Source organism: Haliotis cracherodii, unplaced genomic scaffold (genome assembly GCF_022045235.1).
Source record: "Haliotis cracherodii isolate W230 unplaced genomic scaffold, xgHalCrac1.p SCAF_1, whole genome shotgun sequence".
In the NCBI taxonomy this organism is placed as follows: domain Eukaryota; kingdom Metazoa; phylum Mollusca; class Gastropoda; order Lepetellida; family Haliotidae; genus Haliotis; species Haliotis cracherodii.
The window spans coordinates 83,897,726-83,921,875 of record NW_027266264.1 but is presented as its reverse complement, the minus strand read 5'-3'; the positions used below and the strand labels follow the sequence as shown (position 1 = coordinate 83,921,875).

The 24,150-nt window shown below is 40.4% G+C and overlaps 2 protein-coding genes across 3 annotated transcripts in view; one reads left to right on the top strand and one right to left on the bottom strand.

Annotated features, from left to right (window-relative positions):
* LOC139449015 (major facilitator superfamily domain-containing protein 12-like) overlaps positions 1 to 4,399 on the top strand; it is a 30,998-nt gene extending 26,599 nt beyond the window's left edge. For both annotated transcript variants that reach the window (XM_071230589.1, XM_071230520.1), the window contains 2 exons: positions 1,531 to 1,664; positions 2,359 to 4,399. In XM_071230589.1, the coding sequence (XP_071086690.1) occupies positions 1,531 to 1,664; positions 2,359 to 2,564 (340 nt within the window). In that variant the 3' untranslated portion in view covers positions 2,565 to 4,399. The remainder of the gene's footprint in view (positions 1 to 1,530; positions 1,665 to 2,358) is intronic.
* A 6,251-nt stretch (positions 4,400 to 10,650) lies between these two features.
* Positions 10,651 to 22,690, bottom strand: LOC139469904 (proline-rich protein PRCC-like). Its single transcript, XM_071252253.1, has 7 exons — positions 22,432 to 22,690; positions 19,173 to 19,327; positions 18,562 to 18,615; positions 16,306 to 16,971; positions 14,543 to 14,626; positions 13,683 to 13,880; positions 10,651 to 10,876 (listed from the first exon to the last, which is right to left on the bottom strand). Exons 1-7 carry the CDS (start codon positions 22,646 to 22,648, stop codon positions 10,790 to 10,792), a joined length of 1,461 nt encoding a protein of 486 aa, XP_071108354.1. The 5' UTR covers positions 22,649 to 22,690; the 3' UTR covers positions 10,651 to 10,789.
* Positions 22,691 to 24,150: the final 1,460 nt, after the last annotated feature.

The following is a 24,150-nucleotide window of genomic DNA, read 5'->3' as shown; positions in this document are numbered from 1 at the left end:
GTTTGATGGGACACGATTGTATAGAGAGTGACGGAAAAGGAAAAATGGTCAAACTTGTAAAAAGAGCAACCCCATTAGTACTTTTAGTAGAGTCATATATATACTCTTAAAAATGGGGGGATACTCCACAAAAAGTAACTTAAAATTTCCAAAATTGTAAGAGACATTAGTTTCTAGTTATAGTTGTATGATAATAATGAATGAATTGGAAATACAATACAACCCATAGTGCAGTATGACAGTAGATGACGATCTTGAAGGACGATAGCGGTTAAAGATAGGATCTTTCAAGGTTGATGTTTGTTGTGATGGGAAGCACTTGGCATGTAGCCAGAGTACATCCTGAATAGGATGCTTGTCAAATCTCATGCATGATAAAGGTGTATTAACTTGACTGCTCGACATATGGTTATCTCTTTAGGTCACCGGGATCAATAGTCTGTGTGACGCCGCATCATCTTATCATACACGTTGTTTGTTGTTACTTATAGTTTCCACAATATGTCTGTCGCTAAAGGACGTGGTGACTCGGCATGATTGACATCTGTAAATGTGTCATGAAAACGTCCTCAGATATCAATTTTTTTGTTTGATATTCTTAATACCGGTATTATGTGTAAAGATGTTATGAGTGAAGCATATGATGATGATGATGATGATGATGATGATTTATTATGATAGGTGACTCCACACCATGAAGGTGTTTGCTCAAGTCACTGAAAGTACCCCAAGGTCAGGAATCAAACAGGGTCTTCAGCGTGACGAGTGAATGCTTTAACCACTAGGCTACCGAATCTGTTACTAGGTTGATGGTATTACACATGTATGCAATACCATCAGGCCAGCTATTGGTCACTATACATGTCTATACTATACAGTGAATAATGAATTAAACAGTCCTAGTACAATGTTAATTTGGTTCATTATCCTGCAATGAACATGCTACCTTTTCTCAGTTGAATCATTATGCCCTTTCGAATCTACCCTCAATAAACAGGATTTTACATTGGTCTAAAATCCAAGCAAATGTTCACATGTAGTGTCCTAATTGGATCTCATATAAAACAATATTGAAAATCTCGCCTTTGCTCATTGCTCAGCCCTGTTGAATGACAGGTTGTGTAAGTGTTGACCTATGTATCATTGTGTGAATAAAGACAAGTGTTTCTGCTTATATGTTTCAATGGTTTTAGTTGTCACCATGTATAACAATGTGTCTGACTGTCAACATAAGTTACAATGGTTTTAGTTGTCACCATGTATAACAATGTGTCTGACTGTCAACATAAGTTACAATGGTTTTAGTTGTCACCATGTGTAACAATGTGTTTGACTGTCAACATGTTACAATGGTTTTAGTTGTCAGCGTGTAACAATGTGTTGGACTGTCAAGACATCTTACAATGTTTTTAATTGTCAACATGTGTAACAATGTGTTTGATTATCAACATAGTTATTATGTTGCAGTGTGTTTCACTGCCAACATGTGTGATAAAGAGACTGCACAAGCCATGTTGTTGATCCTTGCAGAGACTGCTGCCCACTGTGTATACCTTTCTACCGCCTGGTCCAGTCCATCGTGCCAGGCGGCTTCGCCATACTAGGATTTGTGACTTTATTGACGCTCCTACCCCAAACACTTGGCTCTCGGTGGAGAGATAAAGGTATGAGGCATTCTAACCTTGAATCTATTGCAGGAACCCTGTATACACCTACAGTAACCCTATTCCTTGGCCAGTCGAAAGCGCCTACCCATAGGCTCGTGGCAGGTAGATCTCTTGTCGGGTCCATAGTTTCAAATTTGTATAGGTCCTTTTGGCCTGCAGTTTTCGTGTTTGTATGAATAAGCTGCAGTTTTTTTTAAATGAGGGCCCAAAGAGTTAAGTAAGAGCCTGCATCTTCTAAAATCTGCGGGTCCTGATGACAGCCTTGCAGTTTTTTTGTTTCTGAATAAAACACTGGGCTGGTGAGAGTCTCCTAGGCCAGTCACGGAGGCTGATGAGATCGAGGAATCCGATGGGCAGATATATTTACCTTGTATAGAGCTCTTATGTCATGTTCCTCTGTACATGAAAGGATTTTGTCTTGTAATATTCACTTATTGAATCCATATGTTTCTGATTTTTACTGAAGTGATTAGATATTTTATTACTAATGTAGTACATATACTACTAAAAAGAAATTAAGGACCACCCCATTCTTTCATATTACTAGGGCTAATCTGTCTGTCATGACAGATTAGCTATACTAATATGAAAGATCCTTAACTTCTTTTGAGTAGTATAAGCTGATGTGCAGGCATCATTTCATAGATGATTGAATGCTTATGTGTATATATTTATCCAACCTTTTTTCCAGTGGACATAACGGTATCCTCAGGTTTGCAAAATGGAACAATTCCTGCTTCTTATGATTATGACGATGAAAAGTCCCCCCTCCTCAGGAAGAGCATCAATCCACCGCCAGCAGTTACAGGGAGACCTACGTCCAACTCACCCCACACAACTGCCGCACTTCACACATCCATGAACTCGCCGCCGGTAGACGTGGAGCCCATTTGGTAGATTTCTTTCTTCTAGCTCAGACACTGCTGTGACAACATATGTCTCAGGTGTTGGCCTACATGACTACAGTCAGTGCTGTGTTGGTAGGCTTCAAACAACATCACATTACCTTGTTCATCCTTGCCCACGTGGTATCTAGTTACTTTGATGTTCCACAACATCCCATCACTGTATGTAAGGGGAACAACTCTTTGCGATTCAAGTGAACCTGTGACTTCCTGTAGGGGGAACAACTCTTGTTTAACATACAAGTGAACCTGTGACTTCCTGTAGGGGGAACAACTCTTGTTTAACATACAAGTGAACCTGTGACTTCCTGTAGGGGAAACAACTCTTGTTTTACATACAAGTGAACCTGTGACTTCCTGTAGGGGGAACAACTCTTGTTTAACATACAAGTGAACCTGTGACTTCCTGTAGGGGGAACAACTCTTGTTTAACATACAAGTGAACCTGTGACTTCCTGAAGGGGAAACAACTCTTGTTTAACATACAAGTGAACCTGTGACTTCCTGTAGGGGGAACCACTCTTGTTTAACATACAAGTGAACCTGTGATTTCCTGAAGGGGAAACAACTCTTGTTTAACATACAAGTGAACCTGTGACTTCCTGTAGGGGGAACAACTCTTGTTTAACATACAAGTGAACCTGTGACTTCCTGAAGGGGAAACAACTCTTGTTTAACATACAAGTGAACCTGTGACTTCCTGTAGGGGAAACAACGCTTGTTTCCCAAACAAGTGAACACGTGACTTCCTGTAGGGGAAACAACTCTTGTTTTACATACAAGTGAACCTGTGACTTCCTGTAGGGGAAACAACTCTTGTTTTACATACAAGTGAACCCGTGACTTCCTGTAGGGGAAACAACTCTTGTTTTACATACAAGTGAACCTGTGACTTCCTGTAGGGGAAAAAACTCTTGTTTTACATACAAGTGAACCTGTGACTTCCTGTTGGGGGAACCACTCTTGTTTTACATACAGGTGAACCTGTGACTTCCTGTAGGGGAAACAACTCAGGCTACTTATATCATAAATGTGAAATGCATTTAATTATTATGTGAAATATTTGAAGCAAGTTTTACATTTCCATATTGAAGGAGTTTGATGTGAGTTAGCCACGTTGGTCTGCTGTACTCCTGATGGCGCCAATAGTCTCCTGCATGTAGACCTGGTCTGAGCAATGCAATTATATACTGGTGATAAGTGGAACACAAACTACAAACAGGGGTTGACACGTCAACAGAACTTGGTACTTAAACTATTTGTGTGTGAATTATGAATTGACTTTGATGTTTATTAACGTTAATTGTTATGCTTACTGTTTAACAGAGCTTGCGGTGCATTTTGCTCATGTCAGGAAGTGTTGTTCAAAAGATTTATTCCTTTTGTCAAGTTTTCCTAAAATAAGAATCGAGACTCAAGTAATGTACAAGAACATATATGCATGTATTGATTTCAATGTATGCCCCTATATGCTTCATTTGTTAAGTATGATAATAACCAAGGGCCTGTCTTGGACTAGATTGACGGCCTCAAAAATGGTGAACATATCAACAATTTACTGGCGAGTCTTCCAGGGTTTAGCTCATCAGACTGAAACCAAAGTGAATTTATGTTGTGGCTTGTTGTCACTTTTCAGTCCGTCCGGTTCTTCATTTGGTTAACCGTGGTTAATTTTTGAATTTTTGACCACTCCTCTGAAACTACAAGGCCTTAGTGGGCTGATTCTCATGTAATTGATCCAAGCTATGGTGTCTCCAAAACCTGCACACATAATTCTAATCAGATTTTAAACATCAGATTCTAATTTAATTTGGCACCATAACTCGGAATAACATAGATATCTTTTGGGGCATTTTTCTATTTATTATCCAGCTATGATCCAGCTGCAACCCTTCGCTTCTGCCTCTGGCTTCTGTTACTGCATCTCGCTATTAATCTGACATCGTTTTTTTTAAATTGTAAATGACATTTGGCCCAGGTGTGGCTAGTTGTGGGGCCAACATGTTTGTTCCATTATTGGCAATATTATGAATTTTGACCTTGATTATAAACTTTGCAGCACAGTGAAATTTCTGTCATGGGCAACAAACATCAAATAGGTGCAAAACTGGAAAACCATCCCTTCAGACCGAACTGCACACTCGCCTACTACCATGTTTTATGAAACCAGCTTCATACATTGTCAGTTACCCCTTGGCTGGTCAAGACCGCCTCCGTTTTATGCGTCCGTTTACTACATCTATGTACCCCAATAAAGGTCCAGGTTAGAATTGCCGATAACAGGAGAGGCGGCTAACAGGATCGGGTGATCAGACTCGCTGACTTGGTTGATGCAGGTCATCATATCCAAGTCACTTGATTGTGTTTGGTCTGGACTCGAATATTTACAGGCTGCCATAGACCTGGAATATTGCTTATTATGGCATTAAACAGGTTTGCTCGTAACACATTTGCATGCAGAATCTTATTAAAGTTACCTCCTGTGTTTGACTGTTATTAAGATATATGGCATTTATTAGTGCTGTAACAATTCACTGATACCTACGATATCATTGATACTTAGGTTCACACGATACTTGAATCCTCAGTTTGTGATGTCATGATATGCTATAAATAGGACAGGAACTAATAGAGTTACCTCCCATAATGGCAGAAGTAGCATAGCGCCACGATGGCAGAACACAAGGACGAGGTAGCTGAGGACGGGCCCACTAACTGTTACATTTAATAACAATCCCTTGATTTAAATCTGTTTTGTTCTTGTGATTTTCTTTGTTAAAGTTTTTGAGATAACAATACCGGTAACTAAATGTATGAAGAAAGAGGTTTTAGAGCTGTATTTCAGTGATTTCATCATTCTTATATTTGATGTGTATTGTGAGACCAGTAGTATCATCAGTCCATATCGTGATACGAATGGTATTGAAGATACCAGGCAATACTCAGCTCTAGCATTCATACATCATGGTGATCATAGAGCCCTGTGTTCATAGAACTGCACATTTGATTAGGTTCTTTTGTATATTCATTCCTTTTGTTGGGCGGGGGATATTGAAAAGGGGTCCTTCCGTCCGTCACATTTTGTTTCCGGAGCATAACTCATAAACCGTTCAATATTTTTTCATGGAACTTTGCAGGTGAGTCAGGTACATGCTGAACTGGTGCCTTTTGCTATTTAAATTTTTTATATTTTTCCATGGCAACAAGTTGAACTTTTAGAAATTTATGAATTCTTCTTTTAAATGCCAAAATCTCAATCGGTATAGGATTGTTATCACTGGGGACTTCAATATGACCCAGTCTGTCCGTGTCAACAATGGAGTAGTTTACATTAGCCCAGTATATTAGCAAACCAACCCACACCCTTGGGGATACACTAGACTTGATCTTCTGTAATGAGCCGTTCTCAGCTCCCAGTCTTTCCAGTTCCATACACTGACCATCATCTTGTGTGGGGTGTGATGGAATAGGTGTGGTATATGGAAGTGACTATCATTATTTCTTTGTATGTTAATCAATGTGGTAGTGAACTAAAACTTTTTTAATCTTAATATTTTGCATATAATCTACTATGTCCAAAGCAACATCTTGGCTTTGAACTGGTAATGACCATTGTCACATAACACAAACTAATACCATATATGTTTCTTAACAAATATTCCATGTAGATATTATTACGAGTCAAAATGTGACTTGTTATGTTTTTTCTTTCTCCCACCCTAATGATTTCAGTAGTAAATGTAGTAACTGGTTTTGTCAGTTTGTACTTCCATCATGTTTTTGTGGAGAAGGTTTAATTTGTTTCTTGAACTTCATAGAAATTGTGTTTTGCAGCATTATGTTTTGTTTCTTCAGGATATTTTGCATTTACATCAAGTAGATGCTCCCCTTCTGCCTTTAAATCCTTACAAAATTTGAATATTTTCAAATGTATGTATTGGTGTGATCAAATTTCACTGTTGTTGACATAATATACACTTCATTTGCTGAGCAGGAGACTTGGCCACGTTAGTGGCAAACTCTTCTTTTTTTTACAATTTCCATGACAAGTTCCACCTCGGTTAAAAAAGGTTAGGGTTTGTTTAGATTTCATTATATCATAAATTCTGCAACAGGGGCGGGGGATATAGCCACGTTAGTAGCAAACTCTTGTTATAAATAAAGCCCTTTTTATTGCATGAGACCCACATGCAGCCAAAGCAGCAGCAGGCTGAGTGATGCATGAGTAGCTCAACGTTCAGTTCAGACAAATCAAAACTGTAAGTGATTCATCAAACAGGACTATTGCAAATATTTTATGTGGATCCATTGTGTGTACTCTCAGCCAATTGGAGAATGTTTGCCGTAAAAGGCGACTATGCTTGTCGTGGAGGCTGACTTGGTTGAGGCATGTCATTGTATCGATGCTCAATCTCTGGATTGTCTGGTCCAGACTCGATTATTTACAGACCACGGTCATATATTTGGAATATTGCTGAGTGCTGCGTTTAACAACCAACCAAACCAAACCAATTGAAGAAACAATAAAAGAAATGAATGTATTTTTCTGAACATTTCGTGTGTCAGCATACCTGGAAACTACAGTAACATAGGGTTAGGAACATGTCAACTCCTTTATCATGAGGAACACGTGTCCGAGTATATTCTTACTCCTTCATCAGGGGAGAAAATGCTGTGAAGCAGGGAACATATAGACTTATGTGCAGAAAAAAACTCATTTAGATATAAAATACTCAATGCAATTCTTAGCAATTCTACCTTACTGTATTGAGCAGATTTACTTTGTCCACAGCAGTGTTGAATGTTTTATTTAATCTTGTTGTGAAAATTCCTGGTCATATCAGTCAGTATTTCTGTGATACATCTGATTTGGTGATATTTATTAAAAGTGATATCAGCCTTTAACTGTGATCGACCACACTATGTATACCACTCAAAACAAGTTAAAGAACACACACAATTGGTCAATGTAGGGAATCGAACCTGGGTCTTCGGCATGACGAGCAAACGCTTTAACCACTGGGCTGCCCGACCGCCCCCCACAATTCGAAGGCTGTGTTGCAATAAAGTCATATGAAACAAATCAATTGTTCTTTGACTTCTTTTGAGTAGTATATATATGTTTTGGCCATGAAACAAATATCTTCATGTTTATTCATTGTTACAATGTCATTTTAGAATTTGTTCTTTTAAAATACATTAAGTTTGAAGATGTTGATTTGTTGCTCAATCTAAGATGATGTATTCAAGTTTCAGCTGTTATATGACAGCAGGTGAGAGTGGATACATATACAGTGCAATATCATATCGCCTTCAAGCCACAAGATAAGAATTATTAATATTTCAGGCAATTAGAACAATTAAAGGAATCAAATTTGTTGTATAGTTTTATTTTTGTATTTATTTTCTTTAAATGAACTCTTAAGGCATTTCTACATGTACATTAACTTCTGATGGATGTGCTTCACCTGCAGCCGGAGTGTTTGGTTGGACTGTATATATGCTGTTGTGAGTTCTGTCTCATGACCAATCCATGGCTCCCCTGTGGTTGTTGTGGTGCTGTTTGACTGAAGGGTTATTTCCTCCCGTGAAGATCCGGGTTAGAACTGGTCTTCAGCAACCCATGCCTCGTAAGAGGCGACGAATGGGATCAGGTGGTCAGGCTCGCTGACTTGGTTGATGCATGTCATTATATCCCAAATGAGTAGATCGATGCTCATGATGTCAATCACTGGATTGTCTGGCCCAGACTTGATTATATACAGACCGCCATCACAAAGCTGAGATATTGCTGAGTGCGTCATGAAACAAGAAACAAACAACAACCATCAACTTGTTGATTACACAATGTACCAGCTTCAAGGAAACTGAAGTACCAACTTGTACCACAACTCTTACATGCAGTGTCAGTGTTTGTTTCATCAGTCAACACTGACAACATGTTCTTCATCTCAAGAGTACCATTTATCAGGGTCCTTGGAAGGTCAGGTGTATTTTTCCATGTAATTTCATTACATTATGCGCAATTTTTTCCTTGATGTATCAGGATACCCGAGTTTCACATTGCACATTGTATTGTATCTTCTACCATGTATTAAGTTTTAAACCGTTAAATTATTGATCTACTTTTGTCAATCAACCTGAAGGGTTACATGTAGCTTTTAATGAGACAGTGACTGAATATCTGAGTACCGAGTACTTAAAAGGATACTTTTAGCAGCTGATGATGAGCATGCAATGTACTGTCATCTACTACTATGTACTGGGGTTGGCTACACGTGGCGCAGTCGACTTGGGGCTGCAATTTGCTGTGGAGTTGTGCACCTTAGGCCTATGATAAGGATACCAGATTTGTGCTGATAGTGTTTCTGGTTATGTCAGCACCATACCCGTTCTCGTGGGTTTCGCCACACTGGTAAATGTTTTAGATCTGCATTACTTTTCTTCCACATGATGACATACCATGATGAAACTGAAATACTGTTCAAATGTAGCATCAAATCAAACTCACTCACTCACCCACAACCTGTATTTCAACTCTCTACAACTGCAGACAGACAAGAGTGGCCTTACGGGCAAACATTTTTGACGATGTTGTCATTAAAATTGGCAGAACAGCTTCAACAACGATGTCATCACATATTCTTCAGAACAGTGAAGACCTGTCTTCAGCAACCCATGCTTGTCGTAACAGGCGACTAACGAGTTCAAGTGCTCAGACTCGCTGACTTGGTTGACGCATGTCATCATATCCAAATTGTGTGGATCGATGCTCATGATATCAATCACTGGATTGTCTGGTCGAGATTTGATTATTTACAGACTGCCGTCATATAGCTGGGAAATTGCTGAGTGTGGCATTAAAACAACAAAAACAAACAAACAAATCAGTGAACCCAGCGAAAACAGGTGTGGTGTTTGTTTGGTAACCAGATACTAAAGGGGAGGAAAAAGGGACAGGACTACAGGAAGGGTTATCAAAAATGAACGTGTGCAGGTTGAAGGTGATGTGGAAGGCTGAATATGACAGGCAATAGATGACTTGGTGACTTGGTGCCTGCTGGTCGGTGATGGAGTGTCGTGTATTCTGGTACAAAACGGATGTCAAGAAAAGAAAGCTTGTTTTTTTTAATGTCATGAATTACGTTTGTATTAAAGGGTCCAAAGGAGCTGGTATTGCTATATATAAACTGCTTATGTGTCTAACATATGCTCTCTTATCACTGATGTTAATTTGTTCTGATATCTTTATTGGTGCATTTCAATATGTGTTATATTGTTTATAAAGAACTGTTTGCTGAACTGAATAAAATCATATATTTTTATGTTGATTTTAATAGTTTTATATGTTTGGATCAAGGATGTTCTTATAGGTTTGGTTTGTTTGTTGTTTAACGCTGCACCCAGCAATATTCCAGCTATGTGATGGAGGTTCATAAATAACTTAGTCAGGACCAAGAATGTGATTAATGTCATGAGCGACGATCCACGCAATTGGGATATGATGACATGCATCAACCAAGTCAGCAAGCCTGACCACCCTATTCCGTTAGTCGTCTCTTACAACAAGCATAGTTGCCTCTTATAACAAGCATGGGTTGCTGAAGACCTATTCTCTACCCGGATCTTCAGAGGGCTCTCATAGGTGCACACACTGACATCTGTTGACAGAAATGTAAAGTAATCATAAAAAGCAGCCTCTACATATGGATTTAGTCTCCCATAAAGGCATTTGTGTGCCATAAAGGCATGTTGTCTCGCTTAAAGGCATATTGTCTCGCTTAAAGGCATATTGTCTCGCTTAAAGGCATAATGTCTCGCTTAAAGGCATATTGTGTCACGTAAAGGCATATCATCTCCAACAAAGGCATATTGTCTCGCATAAAGGCATATTGTCTCGCATAAAGGTATATTGTCTCACATAAAGGCATACGGAAAAACAAAATCAAGAGTGGATAATGAAACCTATTCCTAAGGGAAATAACTTTCTTGAAGCACAAAGTCTCTTGAACGAAAACAACAAAAAAAATATTGCATTCATATAATTTCATTGTATTTATTTACAATTAGATCTAACATTTACATGAGCAGGATCTATAGCTTCACAGGTATACTAATATACCAGGTGTTGTGTGCCGAGGGGTTCACGTGGGGACTTATTTACAGGTATCTATGGCACCGTGCTGTGGTGATGCATAGCAGTAGGCCAGTCTCCTCTCAGAAGCCATATTTGGCCTGTGTCTGTCGCTTGGTCATCCGACTCTGGGCCCACGAGTTCTTCAGCTCCAACTCTCTCTCTTTGGCCTGAAAAAGGAAAAAAATGTGGTCCAATCATTATCATTGGTTCTTTGTAAGGGATATCTACATGTAGCAACATACCCAGCCAGGGATATCAACATGTAGCAACACACCCAGCCAGGGATATCTACATGTAGCAACATACCCAGCCAGGGATATCAACATGTAGCAACATACCCAGCCAGGGATATCAACATGTAGCAACATACCCAGCCAGGGATATCAACATGTAGCAACATACTCAGCCAGGGATATCTACATGTAGCAACATACCCAGCCAGAGATATCTACATGTAGCAACATACCCAGCCAGAGATATCTACATGTAGCAACATACCCAGCCAGGGATATCTACATGAAGCACCATACCTTGCCAGGGATATCAACATGTAGCAACATACCCAGCCAGAGATATCTACATGTAGCAACACACCCAGCCAGGGATATCTACATGTAGCAACATACCCAGCCAGAGATATCTACATGTAGCAACATACCCAGCCAGGGATATCTACATGAAGCAACATACCCAGCCAGAGATATCTACATGTAGCAACATACCCAGCCAGAGATATCTACATGTAGAAACATACCCAGCCAGGGATATCAACATGTAGCAACACACCCAGCCAGGGATATCTACATGTAGCAACATACCCAGCCAGAGATATCTACATGTAGCAACATACCCAGCCAGGGATATCTACATGTATCAACATACCCAGCCAGAGATATCAATATGTAGCAACATACCCAGCCAGAGATATCTACATGTAGCAACATACCCAGCCAGAGATATCAACATTTATTACCCACGTGGTGGAGATACAGGTGGTTAGATACTAAATCCGTACGTCACACGTGTGTCGTACAAGGTTGACCTTGTTTTATTCGTTTTGATTGGATAACTGTGACCTCTGTCACACCGGGACTACTTTTTTCATTCATAAAAAATCGCGAGACGTCATTCATTTTGCGATTACAAGGCAGAACTGAAGAAATTCATGAGAACGAGAGATATTTACAAACACTTTATTAAACCAAACAAGATAGTCACACGCATCAGATTCGGATTGCATTCTATATAAGTTATGCATAGAGCTCCTACAGACATATCATCGAGCTAGATCTATAAATCGATTTACAATGTACGACTGCCGATCGAGCGCGTCCCTTGAGCGTGACACACCCGACCATTTTCGCAACTTTCAATTTGATTTAACGTAAAAGGATAAGCGTGGTGAAATGAAGTCTGTTTAAACTATCTGGACAGATATCTAGACTTACTTGGGATGATCCGGTTGTGCCATCGGTGTCCCCTTTGAAGCGTATTTTGTGGCGCTGTTTCGGGAGGTGTTGTTCATGAATGAACGAACACGACAGCACAACCAAATCACTTAAACATGTTAAAGTTCACAGTTCCGATACAAATCATTCGAAAACTCCGTGGAAGTGTGCTTGACTTCTGATTTTGAGGCCCCAAACATCCCAAATGTGAACAGTAACATTCCCTATCTCTAGCGTAAAACGCTGTGAGTGGATCGCGGTTGTCTTTTCTTATTCCGGTGGCGACCTTGCCCTTCGATCGTTCGAAGCTGTCACTGACATGCAAGCAGATTTGAGTTTGGTGATTTTCACGTCTTCAGTATATATGGTGGTACAGTTAACATGAATGTCTTTGGTGAACAGTCTGATTTCCCTCTTCCAAAATGGTACGGACATGATATAAATTCAGCTGATAGATCAAAGAAACCGAACCAATTTGATTGCACAGACGGGAACCCGGCAGTGCGATGCGTGTGACTGTTGGTGCGATATTCAAAGTGCGGCGCTAATGTGACATTTCAAATTTTTTTATTGGTGTCCCGTGTACTAACAACATGGCGCTTGAATTACCATAAGTTGAAGACTTTCTTCCAAAAGGATCTTGAGCGTCGGTGCTGGTTTGTTTGCAAACAGAACAGCAGGCGCATGTTGTTAATGCATATGCATAAACATGTCAACAATGCCCATATTTGGTCGTATATCAAAATTCATATGCAACCAGATTTTGCAACCGGTTTCAGTTTGGTCTGTCAACGAACGAAAGTTGTTATGTATTTACACTTAAATATATATATAACGTGGGTAATAAATAAAATACCACACTCATTCTCGTTAGATACCATTTTTACGAAACTCGTGAACTTTCTATGGTATCTGACCTCGCTTTCGCTCGGTCAGATACCATAGAAAGTCCACTCGTTTCATAAAAATGGTATCTAACGAGAATGAGTGTAGTATTCTCTATGTAGCAACATACCCAGCCAGAGATATCTACATATAGCAACATACCCAGCCAGGGATATCTACATGTAGCAACATAACAAGCCAGGGATATCTACATGTAGCAACATACCCAGCCAGATATATCTACATGTAGCAACATACCAAGCCAGGGATATCAACATGAAGCACCATACCCAGCCAGAGATATCTACATGTAGCAACATAACAAGCCAGGGATATCTACATGTAGCAACATACCCAGCCAGAGATATCTACATGTAGCAACATACCCAGCCAGGGATATCTACATGTAGCAACATAACAAGCCAGGGATATCTACATATAGCAACATACCCAGCCAGAGATATCTACATGTAGCAACATACCCAGCCAGGGATATCTACATGTAGCAACATACCCAGCCAGAGATATCTACATATAGCAACATAACAAGCCAGGGATATCTACATGTAGCAACATACCCAGCCAGGGATATCTACATGTAGCAACATACCCAGCCAGGGATATCTACATTATTACACACCTGGAAGGCCAGGTAGGTGATCTGCTTCTTGCGGCGCTGTTGCTGGGTGGGGTTGTTGTCCTTCTGGTGCGACTGATACGAAGACTCTTCCGTCAGGTTCTTGGCAACATCAACAGAGCTGACGAAGTCATCCATGTTGGCATCGATGATGTTAATCTCCTCCTTCCCACGATGCTTCTTGCCTTGGAGTCGGAGGAACTGCAACACAACATGACATGATAACCTTTGAGTGGGTGAGTGAATGATGGAAAGTCCACATCACCCACAGAGGGGGCTTACTGCATGATAACACGTGGGATATTATTGTGATATTATTTGCTTGATCCCTTTCGTTCAAAAGAAACGTTGACCTTGGCACGTTCGTGTGCTGGAAACACACAAAAACAGTGGACATAGTGCACCCTAATGAATAACATTTTTGGACCACATAATCCAGTGATTAACAGCATGAGCAACAATTCAGAGTCAGGTACAGTGTCAATGTACTAACCTGATTCATACATCAGTGAGGTCTTAATGGGGACCTCATCTCTACAAGGGCCAGTACTAGGGCTGAGTACATGTGACTGCCTAGGATGCCCTATCTGCCATTATCCAGATCCATTCTATTTTGCTTATGATAGCCTGGACCCATTTTCTACTATAACTTCTTTCTTAACAAGATGTTAAAAACATCCCCTCAAATTACACTGTGTATGTAGGCAACTCTGTGCTAAGTTATTGACAAGCGAAATAGACATTGTGAAACCACTTCTGAAATGGAGTTGGGTAACTAATGGGTCCAGGGTATTTATTGTGATAGAATGGCAATATAATCCCCTGGATACAGGAGGATGAGGAGGATGCCCGAGTAGACTGACCTGCTCATCTTGCATGTACTGGCTGAAGTCCTCCTGCTGGGGTGCCATGTCTTCCCCCTCGTATTGCCCTGCAGGTTCTGAGTACTGAAACGAACAAGCACAGGTTATCTCCCCTGTCAAACACATGGACATGCCAAAACAAAAGGGACACAGCAGATCAGTAGACTAAGCCAACAGCTTAAACATCAGTCATATCCTAAACAAATTGGCCTGACACATTCAATCACTGACCTGTGTGTGTAGGGTATGACTGTTAGATTCAATCACTGACCTGTGGGTGTAAGGTATGACTGTAAGATTCAACCACTGACCTGTGTGTGTAGGGAATGACTGTAAGATTCAACCACTGACCTGTGTGTAGGGAATGACTGTAAGATTCAACCACTGACCTGTGTGTGTAGGGTATGACTGTAAGATTCAACCACTGACCTGTGTGTGTAGGGTATGACTGTAAGATTCAACCACTGACCTGTGTGTGTAGGGTATGACTGTAAGATTCAACCACTGACCTGTGTGTGTAGGGTATGACTGTAAGATTCAACCACTGACCTGTGTGTGTAGGGTATGACTGTAAGATTCAACCACTGACCTGTGTGTGTAGGGTATGACTGTAAGATTCAACCACTGACCTGTGTGTAGGGTATGACTGTAAGATTCAACCACTGACCTGTGTGTGTAGAGTATGACTGTAAGATTCAACCACTGACCTGTGTGTGTAGAGTATGACTGTAAGATTCAACCACTGACCTGTGTGTAGGGAATGACTGTTAGATTCACCCACTGACCTGTGTGTAGAGTATGACTGTAAGATTCAACCACTGACCTGTGTGTAGGGAATGACTGTAAGATTCAACCACTGACCTGTGTGTAGAGTATGACTGTAAGATTCAACCACTGACCTGTGTGTGTAGGGTATGACTGTAAGATTCAACCACTGACCTGTGTGTAGGGTATGACTGTAAGATTCAACCACTGACCTGTGTGTGTAGAGTATGACTGTAAGATTCAACCACTGACCTGTGTGTAGGGTATGACTGTAAGATTCAACAACTGACCTGTGTGTGTAGGGTATGACTGTAAGATTCAACCACTGACCTGTGTGTAGGGTATGACTGTAAGATTCAACCACTGACCTGTGTGTGTAGGGTATGACTGTAAGATTCAACCACTGACCTGTGTGTAGGGAATGACTGTTAGATTCAACCACTGACCTGTGTGTAGGGAATGACTGTAAGATTCAACCACTGACCTGTGTGTGTAGGGTATGACTGTAAGATTCAACCACTGACCTGTGTGTGTAGGGTATGTCTGTAAGATTCAACCACTGACCTGTGTGTGTAGGGTATGACTGTAAGATTCAACCACTGACCTGTGGGTGTAGGGTATGACTGTAAGATTTAACTACTGACCTGTGTGTGTAGGGTATGACTGTTAGATTCAACCACTGATCTGTGTGTGTAGGGTATGACTGTAAGATTCAACCACTGACCTGTGTGTGTAGGGTATGACTGTAAGATTCAACCACTGACCTGTGTGTGTAGGGTATGACTCTTAGATTCAAGCACTGACCTGTGTGTTGGTTGTGACTGTAAGATTCAACCACTGACCTGTGAGTAGGGTATGACTGTGAGATTCAACTACTGACCTGTGCGTAGGGTATGGCTGTAAGATTCAACCACTGACCTGTGTGTGTAGGGTATGGCTGTAAGATTCAACCACTGACCTGTGTGTGTAGGGTATGACTGTTAGATTCAACCACTGACCTGAGGGTATGAAGAGTATGCAGGGTATGACTGCTGCTCCTGTGGTGCAGTCCCGGCGGTATGCATGTACTGGAAGCGAGTCCCCATGGATGCAGCAGAGAGAAGATTCTGTTGAGGCACAGTCGGCCTGAACGCCAAGGGAGCATCCTGATCTACAGACTGACCTACAGCGTCCAGTGACACACTGTCACTACCTGTCTCTGTTTGAGGGATATGACTCACCACTACTGGTAGCACTGACTCATCTACTGCCTTCACAGTTACTGTTCTTGAGGAACTCTCCTGTTTAGGAGACAACTTCACGACACTGTCCCTCAAAAGTGGTTTGGGATTTGAAACAGGTTCCTCAATGTCTGGATTTGCTATCACTTCTGAAGAATTCTGTTTAACAGTTTCAGAATCTAATGAGAAGAAGTTTGATTTCACTGTTGTTTCATCATCACTGTCAGAATCATAGCCCGTTAAACCACTGAAGGCAGTATACCGCTTTGAGAAACCCGATTCATCAGCCTCCTGCTCCACCTTGGGTTTGGGTTTTGAAGGTGGGGGTTTTGGCGCTGGTTTCTGCGGCCTCTTGGTGAGGGTGTGGGGGATGAGGATTCGGTTGGATTCTTTCTTGGCCACATGAACTGGAGCAGGCAGCAAGGCAAACAGTCCAACTTTTCCCTGGCAAGAGGATATGAACATTAAGCTTTGCATGTGACACAGATGGAGCCACACGGTTTGGAGCTTAACTGACTTTCTGGGCTATTTGCTACATGAAAGTGTAAGGGCATGACAAAACAGTGACAGGAATAAGCAAACACAAACTAGTGCAGCTGATGCTTTACTGCACTGCCAGAAGGCCCCATAAACAAGTATTTGGACATCATATGTTTTCAGACAGCTATGTTTATTGCGATTACTCACGCTATAACAAGGAGTGTGGCGTCATATAGACATTGTAAATACTCAGATGATGGCCTGTCTTTAAGATAAAGTCGTTTTTGATAAGTGAGTGAGATTTTTACATTGTTCTAGTGATTAACGAGAAAATTACTAATGTTTCTTAAGAGTCTGAAAACCCATAACATAGGGATACATATCACCGTGCACTTCCAGTCCAACACCAAGCTTACTCCAACCCCAGTCCAGATAAAGTACCCTGCCTCTAGCTCTAACCAACATAAGGAGGAACCCAAAGTCCTGTCTGGTCTCATCAAGATAATGATATTACCATGACTACTTGTGGTCTGAGAAAGCACACGGCCTAAAAGCCAAACAGCTCGGTCAAAGTTCGGAAAAATAATATTTTCATTGCAGTGAATATAACCCTTGATATTTGACTGCAGTGAACATAACACTTGATATTTCACTGCAGTGAACACTTTGATGGATCTACTGTCGTACCAGAGTTACCTCCCTATTAATTACCTCCCCTTTACTGTAAGTGTCTAGCCTGTAAACTGTTGAGTGAGTGAGTGAGTATGGTTTTACGCCGCTTTTAGCAATATTCCAGCAATATCACGGTGGGGGACACCAGAAATGGGCTTCACACATTGTACCCATGTCGGGAATCGAACCAGGGTCTTCAGCGTGACGAGCGAACGCTTTAACCACTAGGCTACCCGACCGCCCCCATAAACTGTTGACTTCCTTTTAATGTTAGTTTGAAATTGAAAAGGCAAATAATGACAGATGGTCATTTCTGGAGATAAGATCGCTTCTGGCTGTTTGTTATTTTCTTGAAAATGTTTTGGTATAAACTGTAAATTTCTCATTTAACTCGTCAATCAAGACTGTTTGTTTCACAAGGCCCCATTCTGTTGCTTGACAACTGTATATTCTTTCGCTTCCAACAGACGTATCGTAGATGTCAAAAATATATTTTGTTGAAGTTGATTTTGTATTTATAAATCATATCAAATTGTATGATAAAGAATTGTAATGACTTTTAACGTTTTTTGTTACTTTTGTTAACATTTTTTAAGATTTAGCAAACACAGAACAACAATTACAAGGGGTGGTGAAACGTCCCTGCATGTTCGGTAGCGGGAAGTTATGTTTCAAGGTTTTACATTTGTAATGAAATAATTTAATTTTCCAGCAGAAAACAACACAAAATGCATATAACAAATGCTATATTCTTTGTGTCGAGTGAAATATCATGTTTCTCGGGACAGGGGAAAGGAGATATTTTCACGAGTGGCGCAATCCTCTATATATTTCTGTAAATGATCTTGTAAGATGAGCACCACCACTAGACATCCTCCTCACCTTTGTGTCCGTGGTTTTTGCTTTCTTTGAAACCGGTTCCTCTTCATCCGAATCCTGAAAATATGAAACATTCCAGCGAGTTAGTTGGGTATAATACTGCCCGTCATATTACTTCAGTTATATCATGGCATATCAGCTTAATGTATTTTTAGTCATTTACCAGCTTGGTGAAATCCAAGAGCATGCACATAGTGCCGACAAACCAAGAATCACATTCAAGACAAATCTTGGATTCAAACCCATGGTCAGCGGATCCTTGCGCAGCTAAGGGATGGAACTCTGAACACTTGTTCAGTTGTATGCTCTCACACATTGTAGTGACCACTACACAGTGCATTGCATTACACAACATGATACAGTTTAGATTGTACACTCCCTGTAAAAATGAGCGACACCTGTTTCTAGTGCTGAGTTTGAGAGCATGTGATAGATGAGCAGTAACCATGGAAAGAGCTTCTAATTAGGAGATAACCATTGTTTTCGGATTTCCAGGTTAAGTGAGTATTTGACACCCGTAAACATTATTTGGAATGAGATAAACAATTATTTTTTTAAATGAACCAAGGCTAAGTAACCATGGTAACTGTGTAACAGTAACTCCCTGGACTTACATTATTAAGTTTAGGAATGCTGATTTTGACAGGCATCTTGGCTTTCTTGGGAGGTTTGGGAGCATCAGATATCTGGGTACTTTTGGGTTTGACCTCTTCCTCCAGCTCATCTTCTTGGACATCATCCTCTCCCCCAACCTTCGGTGCAGGCAAACCTGTATATAAGTCAGCTGATTGTAACTGTAGATCGCCTTCAGGGACATGCAATAATGTAGGTTTTGGCTTAACACCACACTCAGCAATATTCCAGCCATATGACAGCTATCTGTAAATAATCGAGTCTGGACCAGACAATCCAGTGATTGACATCATGAGCATTGAACTACACAATTTGGATATGACGACATGTATCAACCAAGTTGACGAGTCTGACCACCCGATCACGTTAGTCGCCTCTTACAACAGGCATGGGTTGCTGAAGACCTATTCTACCCCATGTAGAGAATGAGGAAAAGTAGGGAAGTACTATTCACTGAGAAATACAAATTGTGTTTCAAGTCACTTGCCAAAATTCACTCCTATCATTTGTTTGTTTTGAAATTAACCTTAGCAGTTAACTTAAAGTTGGGACATACTGTTGAAATTGTCCATTGTATATGCTGACAGGATTAGCATTCCCTGGGGAGGGGGTCCTCCAAGAATCCATTGAATCTACAGCAGATGTTTATTGTGTTACACAAAGATTTATCCTAAGCAGACAATCAAAGTACTTGAAATTACATAGAATTTATTCTTTAAGACTATAATATTGTTGATGACAATAGGGCTGGGACGAGTCCAAATTTACCACCTGGTTACCCAACCCCCTAATTCTCTATCTGGGTACACATTGTAGTTCTCAAGAGACGGGTACAAAATGTCCGATTGGGATTAGTTTGACCGTAGCCCTGGCAATATGTATTTAGATACACATATGACACGATCTGGTCATGTATACACTGAAGTAAACTGAAGCTTTATCTTTACTCAAATATATGAAAGTTAGAAGGAATGCGTGGATAGTCAGAAAGAATTTCGAACATTAGTGACTTGTTGTGTAACCGTGGAGTTCTAGATAATTTTTGTCATTAAACAATATCTTATGTTGCTAACCACGTGTAGTCCTGTGGGTACCTGCGTGATACTCAGTACCCACCCGAGTACCAGAGTTACCCGTCCTGCCCTATACATGCTATAAGAAAAGGAAGTAAATATTTATTTGAAAGCACTCAAACCTGACCATGCTGACCAGAAAGTCATTTATAATATTCACTTTACATAAAAACTGTTCTATTTTACTTGCGATGGTAGAATGGGAATAAACCTATAGATTTGACAATTATGAAACCTGTGCAGACGTTAGTGTCCAGGTGGAGTTCTACTTCTCATCAATTGACTACATATACAGCCTTCCTTCTTATTGGTCAAATGTACATTATACCTGGAAAAATTATGGGCAAGGTTTTATTAACACATGGGAGAGGAACTCAGGAATGAGGGGTTATTTTTTCAGGTGTCAAATGACAAGGGCACTCTGGCAATCTGAAGCATCAGAGACTTCTTTAGACATGTGAGAGAAAGATTTCTATACATTTCACATGATCCATTGAAAGAACATAATGTTTTATGTTAAAACTATTCTCATGAAAAGGTACTAAAATGGATTTTTGTTAAATATTGCATTGTCACAAAATGTTTATAACCACAACATGCACAATGGTATAACAGTCAATTTTATAGACCATGGCCATAGACTAATATTTTGTTGACGTCTCATAAATTAGTATGTCATTGGTCACATTCAGTTGATGTGGCCATTCTCAACCCTTGTACCTTCATTTTGTACTATTTAATATTTCGTTTTTTCTTGTAATTCAAGTGGCTTAAATTTTTATAAATGGGAACTAATATACATATATTATTTTTTCGGTTCATTAATTTTCATTATTGTGCACAAGAATGCAGTTTATTAGGGATAGTATTTTGGCGCTGAACACATCCAAATGTCGCCAAATGTTACCCCAAACTCTACCCTTAGCCCTTGGATCCCCTTTGCAATCAATCACCCCTTTACGATCATTAGGGTTTAGGTGCCCATTTAGTGGCTGTTAGATTACCCAAACTCTATCCTTAGCCCTTGGATCCCCTTTACGATCAATCATCCCTTTACGATCATTAGGGTTAGGTACCCGTTTAGTGGCTATTATAGCTTTATAGAGCGGCTTCTAATATTCTTCACAAAAAACGTAGCGTAAAAAGGATGACATGGTTTTGTGTCGTGGAACATTCACCCACAAGCCACTTTCACCAGTTACATTTTTTCAGTACTGATTCGAAAGCGAACTCACCATTGTGTCGTCACTAGCCATGCTCATGCCTCCCTCACTCCTTACTATATTCCACATTATCCTTACAGTGTTCCCTACCGCACTTTATTGTCACTAAAATCACCCAACGAATGATTAAATACCATATCATTCATGTGTACTCGCGAGTTTGACATCGGACGCCTGGAGCCGTTTTTAGTTCGTGCCATATCGGCTCATATCTCCCCACTCGGTATCTTGTAGATTACGGAATTGGACGATTGCGCCAAATGGCATCGGGATCATTTGTAAGTGTCCGTAGACTAAAGTCACGAGACACCATGCCTACCCGTAACTTTCGTACGGGTCGGTCACTTATTCAACCCTTTTCGTTCAGTTCCGTAACGTCATAGGGATGACTAGGTAAATTTGCACTTTGTTTCACAGTGTGGAGGTAGCTCAGTCGGTTAGCTGTCGGGCTAACAATCCAAAGGTTGCCAGTATGTAGGACTTTCATTCAGTCATGCTTTGCTGAAACTTGCATGGGTTTAATTTGATGAAAATTTTAAAAAACTATAAAAAAACAACAAATTTGATAGGCATTTAAATCTAGCATGTTTAGAAGTTGGAAATAAGGGCAAACATGCTTATAGGCTATATCAAAATGTTCCCTGTTCAAAAACAATAAACAGCCCATAAATAGGTCGAGCATGACCCCAGTCCAGACAGCAAGACAATCTAACGTCTAACTCTTACTCACTTAAGTGATTATGTTTGCACTTACTAACACGTAACAGTATCTTAGCTCTTGTACATCATGTGCATCGTCTAAATGGGCCCGTCTAAATCCCTACAATGTCAGGTGGTCAGGTTAGAGTTACTCGAGTTGTTTTAGCGTTAGGTAGACAATGGAAACAGAAACAAATGCATTAAGTGTCACTACCCGCATCTCTACCATCATCACAAACAGGTACCTTTCAGTAAGCTGGTAACGGTGTCGTCAATGTCCACTGTCCCAGCTGTTGCAGGTGCTTGTCCTGTTGTACTCGCTGGGACGAAGTCTTCCTCGTCGCTAATATTGTCATCTGCTGGTGCGACAGACTTATCATTTTTGACATTGTTCATTTGAACATCATCTTCTGCATCGCTGCCACCACTTTCGTCACTGGAATTGTACGCAACAAGCGACATTTTCGTGATAATTTGTCACGACAATGTCAAACCTCTTTTCAAAGGGACGCAACTCTAATACCAATATTGTCTTTTCTTCCTCACAAAAGAAGAGTCTGTTTGCGAATGGAAGTAGTTGAAGCTGCGGTAAAATATCTATTGGAAACTCATCAATAGCTTTAAAGTTAACGGCGTTTCAGACGGAAAGTCTAAAGCGACACAGGTCGTCTACCCCACTGGTGAATCACTGGCAGGGTGCTGACCAAGGAACATAAACAGAATTGATTATAGATACGGCCTTCCTTCTTATTGGTCAATAACGACCAGCGGATCCTTCAACGGGTAAGGTGCGCAACTCTGCACAGAGAATGACGGCGACTACAAAAATGTACCTACCCGTGCCCCCCACGTTATACATGAAAGGACGATGTTTGAGTAAGGCCACAGTTAACAAACTAATATTTGCAATATAGATTGGGAAAATTATAAAAGCTATACAAAATTACTGCCTGTCGCGTAAAACACTTATGATTATACTTGGCGATTACCCAATATATATCGTTATAAAGCAACCGATGTTTGTCGTATTTACAGGTCGCCTTCATATAGCTGGACTATTACTGAGTGCGGCGTAAAACACAAAACACAAACACATTGTAGTTATACTTATACCTATATCTTGATAATATAATAATGATAATTTCGCCTTCAAAATAACTCCCCACTATAAACATTGTATTCCGTGAATGAATTATTGCTGTTATGTGAAATACAGAGATTTAAATATGTTTCATTGAAAATACAAGAGGATATCATTCCATATACAGTAGTCTAACACGACCGTATTTTCCTCCATCAGTGATATTAATCTACTATTTTGCTTTATAGGTTTTTATTTACTGTGTAAAATGCTTCCGTGGCTGTATGGTCATATATAGGTCAGATATTGACGAGTTGGACTCACTACACTGATCTTCAATACAAGTGAGTGAGTATGGTTTTACGCCGCTTTTAGCAATATTCCAGCAATATCACGGCGGGGGACACCAGAAATGGGCTTCACACATTGTACCCATGTCGGGAATCGAACCTGGGTCTTCGGCGTGACGAGCGAACGCTTTAACCACTAGGCTACCCGACCGCCCCTCAATACAAGTAGTATATACATATTGGAAGTAACGTTATCACGAACTTGCGTCATCGGGGAAAATTGGTTGCACAGGTTCAATGCGACAACTCTACAAGATGGTAAATCGAGATTAACCAGACCAGCCCCCATACGTTGATGTCCTCAAGCTTACACCGACACTGTTATATCTAATTTCCCTACAATATTATGTCGGTCGAAATCTGAAGAATATTTGGTTTTTGAAAATATCTAAACTATACTGTTCGAGTATCCGAGAACGAGTCTTGTTTTCAGTTCCTGTATCTTTTGTATGTTGGATTACCAATCAACGTTGTAAAGTCTGGCCACAATGAACCAAATCACCGCAGTTTTCTGTTAGTTTCAACAAAGAAAG

Bases quoted from the DNA above. Each gene is read 5' to 3' on its own strand.
- LOC139469904 (XM_071252253.1), bottom strand. From the start codon at position 22,648: ATGTCGCTTGTTGCGTACAATTCCAGTGACGAAAGTGGTGGCAGCGAT. The intron at 16,972-18,561 runs GTGAGGAGGATG...TCCTCTTGCCAG, and splicing joins CAAAAACCACGGACACAAAG to GGAAAAGTTGGACTGTTTGC. The intron at 14,627-16,305 runs GTCAGTGGTTGA...TGTTCGTTTCAG, and splicing joins CATACTCTTCATACCCTCAG to TACTCAGAACCTGCAGGGCA.